At 36.1% G+C, this 15,809-nt stretch overlaps 1 protein-coding gene across 2 annotated transcripts; it reads left to right on the top strand.

The window, feature by feature from the left end:
* The first annotated feature begins 7,020 nt into the window (after positions 1–7,020).
* On the top strand, positions 7,021–11,481 carry LOC126631854 (mitogen-activated protein kinase kinase kinase 5-like). Of its 2 annotated transcripts, XR_007626478.1 has the most exons (11): positions 7,021–7,820; positions 7,938–8,687; positions 8,805–8,892; positions 9,236–9,298; positions 9,388–9,551; positions 9,909–9,984; positions 10,134–10,193; positions 10,280–10,405; positions 10,579–10,766; positions 10,901–10,970; positions 11,044–11,481. XR_007626478.1 is itself a non-coding variant. In XM_050302041.1 (10 exons), exons 1-9 carry the CDS (start codon positions 7,435–7,437, stop codon positions 10,756–10,758), a joined length of 1,893 nt encoding a protein of 630 aa, XP_050157998.1. In that variant the 5' UTR covers positions 7,021–7,434; the 3' UTR covers positions 10,759–10,766; positions 10,901–11,481. The 2 variants fall into 2 exon arrangements, 1 of the variants encoding a protein (XP_050157998.1); XM_050302041.1 differs by having other exon boundaries at positions 10,901–11,481.
* The last annotated feature ends 4,328 nt before the right edge of the window (positions 11,482–15,809 follow it).

Raw genomic sequence — 15,809 nt, 5'->3', positions numbered from 1 at the left:
AGAATTCAAGGGCATATTTGTAGGCCTATTCAACCACCTTGTGGATCATTTCGATATTTTATGGTTTTGGTTGATGCAGCTTCCCGATGGTCACATTGTTTCCTCTTATCTACTTGAAATGTAGCTTTTGCGAGACTTTTTGCTCAGATAATTAAGTTGCAAGCACAGTTCCCAAATTACCCTATCAAGTCAATCCGACTTGATAATGCTGGTGAATTTACGTCTCAAACCTTTGATGATTACTGCATGACACTATGCATTGATTTTGAACACCATGTTTCTTATGCCCATACTTAAAATATTCTAGCATAAACATTTATCAAGCTGCTTCAATTAATAGCTCGCACTCTGCTCATGAAAACAAAATTGCCAATCTCTGTATGGGGATGTGTCATCTTACATGTTGTATCATTGGTTCGGTTGAGACTTATAGTCAACAACCAATACTCCTTAATACAACTCATATTTAGGAATTAGCCAAACATTTCACATTTACGAGTTTTTGGTTGTGTTGTTTATATGCTTATTGCATCGCCACAATGCACTAAAATAAGACCTCAGCGCAGACTGAGAATTTATGTGGGTTTTGATTCACCATATATCATTAGATATTTGAAACCCTTGACAGGTGATATGTTTACAGCTTGTTTTGCAGATTCTCACTTTGATGAGACATTCTTTCGATCGTTAGGGAAGAGAAAAAATCGTTCCAGAAGAACGACAAGAGCTGACATGAGTTGTACTCACCTTATCTTATTTTGATCCACGAAGCACTCAATGTGAAAATGAAGTGTGTTGATGCACAAAACCAGAGGGGTCTTGGAACAATGTAAATCCGACCGTGAATCTACAAGAAAGTAAAGAACATAAGATGTATCGTGGTTCACCCCAATGTTTGGGTTACGTCCACACTGATGTTGATATTGTTTCACTCTGAATGGTGAATATACAAGAAGGCTAGAGGCAGTGTGCTCTCTAGCCTATTTTTTGTGTGCTCTCTTCCCATGGCCTAAAACTTGACCTCCCTTAATGAGGAGAGTGAGGAGTCCTTTTATAGAATAAGGGCTCCTCACTTATTACATATTTGCCCCTTCATTTATTACATAATTACATTTGAGTCCCCCGAATATTTATACGAGGTCTAAATACAGAGGCCCTAAGTATGGTACAAACAAAGTGAAAAGAATTGTTCATCTTCAAAGTATTTCTAATCAAATGCTAGATACATTTAATGATACTACAAAAGTGACAAAATCACATATACCAACTGCAAATGTGCCTGCAAGAATTGATGTCCCCGTTGGACAAAATAAAGTGACAGTGAATGATTCATCTGGTGCACGCCTGAAGTGTGGTAGAGCCATAGGTTTAAAAGATTTAGCCCCTCGAAAGAGAAAGATGAGGGCATAGCTGAATCCAAATGAAATCATTCAGGAAGAGAAAATGAATGACAAATCCACAATTCATGATTCTGTACTTTCAGAAAAGGGAAATGTCTTTGATGAGATACATATCCCTGAAGAAACAGAAGTACATGAAAGCAAAGAAATCTCTATAAATTATGCATGTACTAACGAATTATGGGATCGAAATGCAATAATCATCGATGATATATTCGCTTTAGCAATAGCCATTGAAATCATATTAAGCGATGATATTGAGCATCGTTCTAACTTCTATTGATGAATGCAAACAGAGACAAGATTGACCTAAGTGGAAAGATACAATCCAAGTAGAATTAAATTCCTTGGAAAGGCGAAGTGTTTTTGGACCGGTAGTCCAAACTTCACCTGGTGTAAATCCCATAGGTTACAAATGAGTATTCACAAGAAAGCGCAATGCAAAACGAGATTGCAAGTTATAAAGCACGACTCGTTGTACAAGGTTTTTCACAAAGACCTAGAATTGATCATGAGGATACATACTATCCTGTAATGGACACAATTACGTTCCGTTACTTAATAAATTTAGTGGTTTCAGAAAAACTTGACATGCGACTTATAGATGTCATCACCACATATCTATATGGAGAATTAAATATTGACATATATATGAAGGTCCCAGAAAGACTTAAGTTTCCTGAAATGACTAACAAACCACGAGGTATGCTCTCAATCAAATTAAGGTGATCATTATATGGCCTAAAGCAATCTGAACGAATGTGGTATAATCGTCTCAGTGAGTATTTGATAAAAGAAGGATATACCAACAATGTCATTTACCCTTGTTGTTCATCAAGAAATATTTGCTATAGTGGCAGTATTTGTCGATGATATGAACTTAGTTGGAACCTCTGAATAGCTCAATAAAACTGCTGAATATCTGAAAAGCGAATTTGAAATGAAAGACATTGGGAAAACAAAATATTGTCTCAACCTGCAGATTGAGCATTGTGCTAATAGAATTTTGGTTTATCAATTAGCTTATATTGAAAAATCCCTGAAGCGATTTGGCATGGACAAAGCTTATCCACTTAGCACGCCAATGGTCGTTCGTTATCTGGACATTAAGAAAGAACCATTTCGTCCAAAAGAAGATAATGAAATAATCCTTGGTCCAGAAGTACCATATCTGAATGCAATAGGTGCTTTATTGTATTTAGCACAATGTATCGACCGGATAGAGCTTTGTCAGTCAACTTGTTAGTAAGGTATAACTATGCTCCAACAATTCATCATTGGAAATGAGTCAAAGATGTTTTACGATACCTTCATGTGACAACAGACATGAGTCTCTTCTACTCAGAGAAATCCATAAATGACCAGATTCTTGTTGGATATGCAGATGCTGGTTTTCTTTCTGATCCACATAAAGCCGGCTCATAAACTGAATATGTGTTCACTAATGGAGATACAACAATCTCATGACGCTCAACAAAGCAAACATTAATTGCTACATCTTCTAATCACTCGGAAATAGTTGCTTTACATGAAGCAAATCGTGAATGTTCTTGGTTAAGATCAATGATCCATCATATCCGGAATTTATGTGGTCTACCTTCAAAGACAAACACTCCAACTATCATTCATGAAGATAATGCAGCATGTGTTGTCCAAATGAAGGAATGATTCATCAAGGATGATAAGACTAAATACATATCTCCAAAGTTTTTCAATGCACATGAACTTCAGAAGGCTAAAGTTATTGAAGTCAGACAAATCCGTTCCAATGAAAATTTGGCAGACTTGTTCACCAAATCTCTACCCAAATGCGCGTTTCAGAAGCTAATGCAGGGTATCGGATTATGTTGACTTACCAATTAGTTAAATTTGAAGAATGTGAAATTAAGGGGAGCATCCATGATACATGCATGTTGTACTCTTTTTCCTGCAACTAGGATTTTTCCCACTTGGTTTTTCCTATCAAGGTTTTAGCGGGCCAACATAAGCATGCTTAGCACTATATCAACAATCCAAGTAAAGTTGTACTTTTTTTCCTTCACTATGGTTTTTTCCCACTAGATTTTTCCGAGCAATGTTTTAACGAGGTAACTAATGTTGATATTGTAGGCATTCAAGGGGAAGTGTTGTAAAAGTTGTGGGTGAATGCCCACATGCTTTTGGCAAAAGGTGAGAAGACTTTAGAATAGTGATCATGTTGTTGTATGAAGTTTTCAAAGAACACTCATTTCATCTTTGTAAGTTTCAGGGGAGTGGCTCTATTTAAAAAACACTATGTGTGTGATCACAACACAATTTCACCTTTGTAAGTTTTCACGGGAGTGGCTCTATTTAAAAAGCACTCCGTGTGTGATCACAACACACTACAAAAGAAAACAATTGAAAGCAATAATATCAGTATCCATCACTTCCTCTTTTTACTTGATATCCTTTTGTGTTATAATTACGAAGATAAACAGTGTGATATTTTGCACCTGTTTCGCTCCTATCCCTAGCAAAAGTTATATTTTTAACTTTTGTCCATTTATAACATTTTGTCTTTATGTATGTTATATTCTAAATAATTCTGTCCTCTTATCTTTTTATTTTAAAAAGAAAAAAACTAACGTCTTGCTGCAAGCATACTGTGTAACAATTGATTTTTTTATTGCTTTAATTGTATTTATTTTATGTTTATAGTTTTTTTCATTGAAATATACTTGAACAATGATGAACATACCAACCATCTCCATTTATATACGATATTATTTATACTAAGCGAGAAGAGATGAGCTTATCTCTCAATGTTAGCAATAATATGGTTCAAACTCACATCTGGTGAGAATCGAACTTAAAACATCACACTTACAATTGAAGATGAATATCACTAGATCCTAGTACTAAATAGCATTGAGGCCTTTAGGTTAGAGTTTGTTAAACGCAAAGGTAAGCTTAGAAATTAAGGTTTTATGGCATGGGATGATAAGCCTTAACGCACGCCGCCCCAACAGCACAGCCGGACGACGACTAGCTGCTCAAGAATACTATGATTTAAGAGAGACAGAAAGTGATCGAGAAGGAGGAGGAGGACGTGGCTATTCAAAACCAAATTTTGACATGGGATGGAAATCAACGTACGTATAAAGTCATGCAACGTTGCGTTGCCTCGGTTGGGTCGGATGCCTCAGTTGCCTGGATGAGTGGGTGTTGCGTTGTTGGGTTGACGACGATGAGGTTCTGGTATTCCAACACTCGTACATTAATTACGCGTTTTACAAGCAAGACATTAGACTTTTTATACAAATTGCTTCGTGAAAGAAAAAACAGTGTATAAGGTAAAGTCAAGAATATAAGAGAATGAAATAACTCGTCTTTCTGGCAAATTACTTCCGTTTAGGCGCGGTTTGCTTGGTTTTGAAATTTTTGTAGTTTTGCTTGTTTTATGGGAGGATGTGTGGGCACACGAGAAATGATAAGATTATGAATGAGAATATCCGATGTCAAGTAGGAGTAACCGAAATTGAAGAAAAGATGAAAAAAAATTGGTTACAGTGGTTTGGACATATAAAACGAAAGTTTACTGACGCTCCAGTTAAAAGATATGATTACGAAACAGAGGTTCATGGCTGAAGGGGTAGAGGACTTAGGAAAACTTTGAAAGAGACTCTAAGAAAAGACTTAAAGTACTTGGATTTAACGGAAGACGTGACACAGTACCAAGCGTAATAACGTTATATGATTCATATAGGCGACTCCACTGAATTAAAAAAATACTTTGTTGTTGTTGTTGCTGCTTGTTTTATGGGGCTTTTCTTTATAATTGTTCATTTTCTTATCGGGAAAAAAAAAGATATGAGAAAATTAATAAGCATGAACTACCCACACAATCAATCAAATTTGTTAGTTTGGGAGGTATTAAATTCCATATTGTGATGTGAGACTTGCATAATGGAAATTACATATTGTGATGTCAGACTTACAAAACGGTTGATTCGACCAGTCGTTTCGTGCATATGGTTATCCAAAAGGATAAGGATTGTCTGCCCTTCTAGTTGTGGTGTCCTTCCATACCCTCCTATTTTATGCGACCACAGTTAAGCAACGTTAATATTTTATATTTTTATTGTTTTTTGTCTTATTATCTCACTAAAAATTAATATAAAATATTGACGTGGCTTAACCGTGACCGCACAAAATAGGAGGGCATGGAAGGGCACCACAACTAGGAGGGCAGACAATCCTTGTCCTATCCAAAAACACACATTATTAATAAATGTTAAGAATTTGACAAATAGATAGTTTTGAGACACGTTAATACGCTTTCTTTACATTGAGAGATTAGTATTGATTTTGAGTAAATACACATGGTTTATATGGTCCAAAATGCTTAAGACTTTTCTTTTGACCAAACAACATTTTAAGTTACTCTATTATATTACAACGAGACTCAAACTCCTTCACTGGATAACAAGACGATAAACTACTGATCAAATCTCTTTATGCGAAGAACAACGTACATTATACGAATAAACCGTCACATGACGTTCTGTATGAATAAAATAAGAATACGTGGACAAAAACTTCTGAATATTTGTTATCAAAAAATACCGATGTAACGACATACATGTACCATAATATTTCTCCTATGTAAGTCTCCCTCTATCCACAAATGATTTAAAACGTCGAAGAAGAACACAGTAAAACAGCGCAACAGGGTGTCAGCCGGGCTGCAAAAAGATCAAATCCAAGTCGTTTTTCACATATCCATTGACAAAGTCCTCCTCCTCCTCCTCCCCTCAGCTGAGTGACTGAGTCAGCTCCTCGAACTCAACTCAACTAGTCCTTGCAGTACGCATACGGCGTATCTTAGCTTTCGTCACCATCTTTATAAAAAAACATCAACCTTCAAATGCAGGAGAAATTTTTAATTGAGACAATACATAACGCGTTTTTATGTAAATAGTAAAAAAATTTATTTTTTAAGATTATCTTCAAATGAATGTCAAATCATAGGTGAAATGTCATGTAATTAAATTTGAAAGTAAGAGCGAGCTCCAACTGATATGACAATCCTTTGTGGATTGACATATGAGCTCTCATATGTTAAATTTGACATATAAGAAAAAATGATGTTAATTTTTTTAATTATTTTATTGTGTGAGTCTTATTAATGCACAAATTATAGATTTTGAAAATGTATTTTAATTGATTTCTTTTTTAAATAGATCCTACAAATATCATTTATAACAAATAAGAATATCGGTTAGAAAAAGAGAAAATCTGACATTACCACGTGAACCATCAAATTAATATTTAACATTTATATTTTGACATCTCATTTGAAGTTCCTCTAAGTTATTAATTTTTTAACACACATATTCTACTATTTATATAATGAGAACCACCTCTTGTGTCGATCACACTAAAAAAAGGAGATGGATTGTTTGCCCTCCCATTTTCATACTTTTCTCATCCTCTTCTGTTTTGTGTGGTCACGGTTAAATCACGTCAACATTTTACCGTGACCACACGTACAAAAGATGATCGAGAAGAAATATCTCTAAAAGCAGCAACAGCGTCAGTACTTTCAAATATTAATTAATCCAAGTTAAATTAAATTAAAGTGAATAAAAATGGAAGAACCAGAAGGTCGTCGCATGCCTTGACATTGTGAACACACTCACATCATTCATTGGGTCGTCGTCGTCTTCTTCTTATTCTTATCGTACTCCCCAAACCCTCCAACACCACCGACGACAACCTCTCGAATCTCAAAAGTCTCCCGTTTAGTCATCTTCTTATAACATGATTGTGTCTTAAACTCGAAGGATTATTGTTTTTTCCAACTACTTTTTTTTGTTTTTTTTTTTCAAAAAATTCAACATGTTTGAATTTTAATTCTCAAGGAAATTCAGATCAAAGCGAGCGAGAAACGACGCAGCTGCTTCCTCTTCCACATATGTAAAAGAAAAAAAAAAAACCTGAGATTCTGATACTTCAAGACGACGGCTTTTAGCTTAAGCTTCTGCTGCAAGTGCTTTTCTCGAAAGCCCAAATGCCTTCTTCTTCGTTTCCTCTTCACAAACCCTGCAAAACTACAACCTCCTCCTCCCCTGGTTGTTCTTCTTCTGCTACTTCCTCCGTTCCTGCTCTGAAACAGGACAGTGGTGGGGGCAGCTCCGACCAGAGCCCGCGGCGGCTCACCCGGCAGAGGAAGCTCCGCCACCTCAACAGCCAGGACCTGGGTTCTACCGTCCCTGAAAAATCTTACTCCTCGCCTACTTCTCCGGAATATTCGACCCAGAAGTCAAGATCGCCGGGTCGCGGGTCCAAGTCAATCCACTGGTCTTCTGCGCCTGCTGCTCCGCAGCCCTTGCCCCTCCCTGAATCGCACGTGACCCGGAAACCCGAATTTGCTAAAGATGGGTACTTTGGCTGCAGGTAAAAGAGAAGCCTTTAGAATTCATCAGTTTTTTGTTTGTGGGTATTTGATAAGTGCTTACTATGTGTTTGTTAAAATGCCGCACTGGGGTGGTTTTTTACTGTTTGAACTATCAGGAAGGTCAAAGGTCACACAACCTCAGGATCTGCAGCGCCGAGTTCTTATTCGAGTCAAGTTGCCACAACCTCAGGAGGATCAGCAGCACCAGCTAGTGCCTATTCGAACAATCGTCGAGGGGCACTCTCCCAAGATGCTAACAGTGGTGGTTTCTTTAGTAACTTTGGTCTGAATATTCTTTCTAGGAAAGCTCTGGCGAATGGTGTATCAAGCCATCCGTTTAGCCCCCAAAGATCGAAAACGGTCGATAGTTATCCGATACTTGTTGCCCCCACTTCACCCGGTAATTGTTCAAGCAACTGCCATAGGGGAACGCCGCACGAATATGAAACTTGCAACACCAGCAGGAGTGCTCCAACAAGTCCTGCAGTTAGTCCCAGGAGATCAACTCCCACGGGGGACTTTTTTACTTCTTTTGGGGCTCCCCACGAACAAAATCAGGACGCCTTTCCTCCAAAATTATCCCCAAATAGACCTGCTCATAGCCCCAGCCATTCTCCTACATCTCGAAGTCCACGCTTCAACCAGAAAATTTCAAATGGAAATGCATTTCCTTTGCATTCTTTAGAGAGGGCTGAAAGTATTAGCCAAGTCAGTGCACACCCTTTGCCTCTGCCGCCTACACCACAGCAATCTGTCATGCAGTACAATGCAGAAGCTCTATCCACATCATCAATAAAAGGTCAATGGCAGAAGGGAAAACTTATTGGGCGCGGCACCTTTGGTAGTGTTTATCTCGCAACCAACCGGTATGCTAGTCCCCGGAAGCTTTGTGCTACTTTCTCTTGACTTTATTTTGCAATGATCATTATTTTGTTTTGTTCTTTTGAATTTAGCTCTTTTAAAATTTTCTGATTATATGACAGTGAAACCGGGGCCTTATGTGCAATGAAGGAAGTTGATCTCATCCCTGATGATCCTAAAGCTGCTGAATGTATAAGGCAATTGGAGCAGGTCCTTTTCTGGAGTCCTTTACTAGTTTCAATTCATAGAGCAGTTGTAGCTTATTGTTGTCTACCTTTAGATTTCTCTGGACCAACCAAATCTGCAGATTTAGGGAAAGTTTTGCATGTACTTGCACTGTGTCTGCTTGTATTGATCATAGGAAGGAGTGAGTCGGTCAATATTTTCTGTAGGATAGAAGGTCAAAACCCTTCATAGTACATCTCTTCGCGTATGATCAAATTACATATCAGATGTGCTCAACTATGCTACTGTACATTCTGGGGTAGCTTTTTATGTTTCCCATTTATCTTTAGTATGTTCTAGAACCGTTCTTACTAGCTACCTGTTGCAGGAAATCAAAGTCCTCCGCACCCTAAAGCATCCAAATATTGTGCAGTATTATGGTAGTGAGATGGTGAGTATCTTTCTTACATGTGAAAGTTTATTAAAATCTAATCTTTGCAAGTTTTGCTAAATTGGGGAGTATTGTTTATGCATATGCAGACCGATGATCACTTCTACATATATTTGGAATATGTTCATCCTGGATCGATTAATAAATATGTCCAAGACCATATTGGAGTTATGACAGAATCTGTAGTTCGCAATTTTACTCGCCATATCCTCTCTGGGTTGGCTTTTTTGCACAACACGAAGACAGTTCACAGGTGATAATAATGCTTGGTAGCAGATTTATATAACATATTGTGACATCACTTATCTGTTAAAAAGAGCTTGTTACTTCACAAATTGCCACGGCTCAACAAATGATGAGACAAGAACCTTAGGCAAAATGTTTTTCTTCAAAGAGAATATTTGGATATGCTGCAGAGATTCTTAATACCTTTCCAGCTGGTTAAAATGGGCAAAACATTTGGAGAATCACTGTTGCATTCCTTCCGAGCTTTCTTTGCCTTATTAATGATGTTCCAATTATTAATCTAAAGAAAGGTTATTAGCTGATCATGTTGTATTCCTTCGGAGCTTACTTTGCTTTATTGACGATGTTTTGATGTTTGTTCTAGGGATATAAAGGGTGCAAATTTGCTTGTTGATGCCTCAGGCGTTGTTAAACTTGCCGATTTTGGGATGGCAAAACTTGTGAGTAATAAATTGTAAACACCTTCAGTTTGCTTTGGCTCCTGACATAAACTTGACAAATCAATTTTTGAACAATCCAATTCATATGACTCTGAGCACTCCCTGCAGTACTTTCGGGGTTTCATATTTAACTTACTTTTTGTATTCAGCTCAATGGGCAATCGTACAATCTTTCTTTGAAGGGCAGTCCATACTGGATGGCTCCTGAGGTAAGCACATCATCATTATATACAAAATTGTAGATGGCCTGTAAACACTGTATATCGATTATATTCGCTTGGTTTGTTTCATGCAGGTCATAAGGGCTGCAATGCACAACAATGCTGATCCTGATCTTGCTTTGGCTGTTGATATATGGAGCTTGGGTTGTACCGTCATTGAGATGTTCAATGGAAAACCTCCGTGGAGTGACTTTACAGGAGTGAGTTCATGTTGAAACTGGTTATGTTTTATTCATCATGGCTTTGGATTTTTTCAGAATATTGTCAACTACCCCTAGTTTCATGTGTACAGTAAAAATCCAACAACATGGGGTTCGAGAATAGCTTTATTGCTTTATAAGTTTTTAACATCATGTTGTCTTCCTTCTGCCAGCCTCAAGCTATGTTCAAGGTTCTAAACACCATCCCGGATATACCAGAAACATTGTCTGCAGAGGGAAAGGACTTCCTCCAATGGTGCTTCCGTAGGAACCCTATGGAGAGACTATCAGCTAGTGACCTACTTGAGCATCCGTTTGTACGATATTCACCCGTCAGACCTTTTCAATCATAAACCTAATAGTAAGTTTTCAATTCAACATCCATAGGTCAATGAAGTTTGGAAAACTAAATTTCAATGGTAACTAGAGCCTGAGAGTTTTTTATATATGACCACTAAGTAGATATCTTGGCATGTTACGTGTGCACCATTGCAGGATAAATTGCATATATCGATCCCTCCACACGCTTCTAATTGAGAGGTGGCTTTGCATCATTCTTCATCCTTGTCCCGAATTGCATCCCTTGTTCAAAGTCTCCAGCCATAAGCGTTTAAAGGAACCATGGAGTGGAAGTCCCAAAACCTCTGAAATCGGATGAAATGGAACCAAATTTTATCTCACGTTCCATTTGGAAGAAGCCCTTTTCTTCGGGAATGCCAATGCGCAGCTCCAGTAGAGATTTTCCATTGCTTGGTGTGCCTCTGATGAAGTTGCATAAGCTTCACCGGTGAATCAACTGAGCGGGATTTGGAAGCTGGTGTCGAGTTGAGGACTTGGAGCTAACACGGCGGGTTCATAGTCGGGGAGAGGATCGATTTTTCCGTGGAGTTAAGATTATTAGTAGGGAAATGCAGATAGAGACTGTATACTCACTCACTTATAACAGGTGATGGGAGTTGGTCAATCATTAATTTGTAAATACCAATTTATGTGTATTCTAAATAAGAACTTCAAAACTTTGTTTCCCATGTTTGTGAGGATGTCAAAAGATATGTATCTAATTTGTATTTGATGCCTGTGTAGTTGTGTTTTTTTGTCCATGTGGGACGCATACATATGGAAAGGATTCTTTCCATTATATTCACCCAATAAATGAATCTAAATCTTTAAAATTTGATTCAACGGTTAAAGTTATTATAATTTTTAAATGAGCTTTCTGTTTTTAGCTGCTTGATCAAATTTCAAAAGTTCGAATTTATTGATTGGATAGATTCGATGGAAGGAATCCGAAAATGATTCATTTTCCATACATATTATATAAAACAGTACTTTTTGGTGGGACTCAGTCAAACCAATGAAAAATAAATAAGTTGCTTTGAAAGTGGTGGAAACTATTTGAAAAATCATAACAAAGCATTTCACGCTAGACTAGGATTTTCTCTCCTTCCTTTTTCATTATCTTTCATCATCTCTTCTTACATTCTCTTATTTTGTCTTTCTCTTGTTATAAAAAATTAATATAAAATGTTGACGTGGCTTAACCGTAACCGTTCAAATAGAAGAGGAGATAACGGAAGGGAAAAAAAAAGGAACTTTAATGAAAAGCTTCCGTTAGTGTTCACTTTAAAGAAAAACCACATTTTTACACTAAAAAGTCAATCCTGGTACTATTCACTTTACCTTTTATTTTGTCCTTATCATTAAAACTCAAAGTTTTCAAGCCTTTTTCATTAGTTTTCCTAAAAAAAAAAGTAGAGAATCCTACTTCTTTGACGCTAGCAGCTTTATATCAATTCCCATCAACCTTAACAAATCGATTAGAGAAACATCTGCTGTCAAAACAAAATGTTGGAGCATCTATTGTAAAATCAAAGACTCGGTTGGAGATGTTCTACGTAGCTTGCAAAACAAAGTAAAAGTTCGAAGACAAAAGTGATACAAGGCTTATAGGTGGGTTTAGTAGGAAAAAGATCCTCGCTAGATTATTTTTCTGGGGATCCAGAGGATCTTGTGATCGTGTTCACTTATCGTATATCGTGTGGTAAAAAATTATTTAAAATTTAAGATTTAAAATTAAATATAAATAGCACACGATCTACAATAAATGGATACGATCACGGATTCTTCAGATCCTCAGAAAAAAAAAGGGAACTTTAACGAAAAGCTCCCGGTACTGTTCACTTTAACGAAAAACCACATTTTTACACTAAAAAGTCAATTCTGGTACTATTTACTTTACCCTTTATTTTGTCCTTATCATTAAAACTCAAAGTTTCCAAACTTTTTTTATTAGTTTTTCTAAAAAAAAATCCGATGAGGATCTTTTTCCGGTTTAGTCAAATTGAAAGTGGTGAAAAATATCTAAATAACAACTTTTAAGTTTTCATTTTCCAATGAAGATTTTTGAATTTTTTGTTTAAGTGGGACCCATACATAAATATACAATATTATTTTTTGGTGAATCTCAATCAATGAAAATTCTTTGAGTATAAGTTCAGACTCAAAACTCTTAGTGTTTTAATCTTAGAGTTTTGTGCTCATGATAAGAATCGTTCATATTATGAATCACACTGTAAAGATCTTCTCTACAAAAATAAATTAAAATTAAGATCGTTTAGTCAATCTATTGTAGTAAATATATAGAAGGTACATAATGTTTTTACCAATACTGTTCATTTGTTTTTAAACAGTTTGATGATGCGACCTTAGTTTTAATTGATTTTCGACAAAGACGATCTTTATAGGCTGATTTATAATATGAAGGGTTTTGATTATAAACACGAAGTTTCATAAATTGACAACGAACAATTTTGAGAAATTTTGAATAAGAATTCCTACTCATCTTTGAGTAGCAAAGTATTACTCAATGAAAAATGAATAAGTTGCTTTGAAAGTGGTGGAAATTATTTAAAAAAAATCAAAACAAAGCATTTGACGCTAGGAGCTTGATATCAATTTCACATCAACTTTAACAAATTGGTTAGAAAAACATTTGAGGTCAAAACGTAACGTTAAAGTCATCACCGTGAAATCAAAGTCTAAGTTGAGATGGTATAAGTACTGATTTGATACTGATGTGTTTTTATAAAAAATAGATATACAAAAAAATTGAGCTAAAAAAGATATTTGGTAAATGCTTAAAAACAACTTATTTTCACAATTTTTTGTGAAAAAAGCCTAAAAACGTGAAGCAGCAAAAATAAACTTATTCTTACAGCATAACAAAAATAATTTTTTTTTCAAAACACAGCAATACCAAAATGGCTTGCAAAACAAAGTAAAAGTTCAAATTCAAAGACAAAAGTGAAGTAGGGCCTATAGGTGGGCTTAGTCAAAATTGACCATTTAGAAAAAATATATAAATATCCATGAATCTTCTTCTTTTTTTTCATTTATTTATTATTATTTAAAAAATGCGGGTACACGTGTTAACGGGTAAAGTGATGCGCGCTTCCCTTATAAAATAATTGGATTTATTTTAGGGACACTTTGGATGCGGTCCCTAACTATCAATATTCTTTGATTGAAACCTTGTTAGTTTTTAATTTTTGATTGAGATCCCTAACATTAATGTAATAATGTAAGTTACTATATTTTTTTAATTAAAAATTAAAAATTGAAATTTGTAATTGTTTATATTAATGAGATTTTAAATAAAACCCATAATTTATGGGATTAAAAATAATAAAATATAAATTATACTCTCTATTATATTGTGTGTGTTTATATATATATATATACATATATGTATGGGTACATTAACCAAAATTAACAAAAAAAGTTATTGTACCAAAACATGGATACATTCTCAAATCAACGAAAAAGAATGTACCCATATAAGTTTAAACATGGATTAAAAAATTTGAATGGATTTTATATTAAAAAAAGGGTACATTTTACATATAACAAATTGATATATTTGAGAATGGGTACATTTAAGATTAAAAAAATTGAAAAATTATATGAATGGGTACATTTAAGATTAAAAAATTGAGAATCTTTTTATATATAAAAAAAAAACTAATAGGTACAAACTTAATTTAATTTAATTTTTTATTATTTTGGAAATGTTTGAATTGAAAATTAATTAGAAGTTTAATAGAGGTGTGAGTATTAAACCCTAAATTAATTACTAATTTTTATATTAAAAAATTATATAATAAACAAGTAAATTCATTATCACATTAATGCTAGGGACTTGAATCAAAATTTGAGAACTAATAAGGTCTTAGTTAATGAACAATAAAAACTAGGGACCGGATGCTAATTTTTCCTTTATTTTATTTCTTTTCTTTTCGAATTTAATCGGTTTAGTCTCACATTCTCACTGGGTAACGGGAATGAGGCTTCTGCTACTGCAACACCGATACAACAGCTCCTACCAGCCATCTCGCGGCCGCTGGAAGCCCCAAATTCTCCGATGGGGAAGCCTCTTTGCTACGGTATTCGACTCCCTTTTCCTTTCCGTTCCTAACTTCATCGCCGGCGTAGTTTTTCACGGAATCAATTTCGTGCTTTGATTTTTCGGCAGACGCAGGGAATGCTGAAGTTTCTCAAGGCCTGATCAATCGGCTTTACAGCGTCTTCTCCGATGGCATACATTTTGCAACGCCGGCATCCTCCTTGAGGGCCAGTGAACTTTGAATTGGTAATCTCGTCTCTTGCTGTTAAATTTGTTAGGTTTTAGTTTTACCACTCAATGCACGATATAGGGACTGTTTGGAAATACTTTTTCAGGAAACACTTCTGCTCAGAAGCACTTTTGGTGGAAGTCCTTTTATCTGGAAGTTATTGAGTCCTGGGAAAGCACTTCCTGAAGGACTCCCCCGAGCAGATTACTTTTACATGTCGGATACTGGAAACCGAAGGACTCTCCCGAGCTCCAAAAATGTCGCTTCGAGAGCGGGAAAGGCTTTTCTCTGCCGAACGGAGGATTTTGGTTTATTTATTTTTTGAAGCAAAATATCACATATTAAAACAAATTTAATTTGCTATAAGGAATTGGAAATCCGGAGATAAAGATAATTAAAAACAAAAAAAGGCCGAACACTCTTCTGTTTATCTACTCAGTGCAACCTCGATCTCTAGCTTGCACAGCTCGGCGTCTTTGCACCACTGTTCGAATTCGGCGAAAGCTTTAAACAACTGCTCAGCCCCGTCATCCTCCTCCTCGTCGTCGGCTAGGGGTACCTTCTTCACCGCCCTCTCAAACACATTCCTCGCCCTCGCAACGTCGCCATTCTTCATCTCGAAGTGGGCATACCGAATCCAGTTCCCTGCTTCTTCAGGATGGAGCTGTACCATCCGTTCATAAATATGTCTAGCACTCTCGATTAGTTCATCCAACTTGACGGAGGAGTGCTCGCTGGAGTTTGTTTTCTTCTTGGGAGGTCCGAACATATTA

The sequence above is a fragment of the Malus sylvestris genome, chromosome 8 (genome assembly GCF_916048215.2).
Source record: "Malus sylvestris chromosome 8, drMalSylv7.2, whole genome shotgun sequence".
Classification (NCBI taxonomy): Eukaryota; Viridiplantae; Streptophyta; class Magnoliopsida; order Rosales; family Rosaceae; genus Malus; species Malus sylvestris.
Note: the sequence above shows the minus strand (reverse complement) of the source record. Positions and strands in the feature narration are given on the sequence as shown.

Coding starts and splice junctions, on each gene's coding strand:
- LOC126631854 (XM_050302041.1), top strand. CDS start 7,435: ATGCCTTCTTCTTCGTTTCCTCTTCACAAACCCTGCAAAACTACAACC. Junction 8,688..8,804: donor GTTTATCTCGCAACCAACCG/GTATGCTAGTCC, acceptor ATTATATGACAG/TGAAACCGGGGCCTTATGTG. Junction 10,406..10,578: donor CGTGGAGTGACTTTACAGGA/GTGAGTTCATGT, acceptor TCCTTCTGCCAG/CCTCAAGCTATGTTCAAGGT.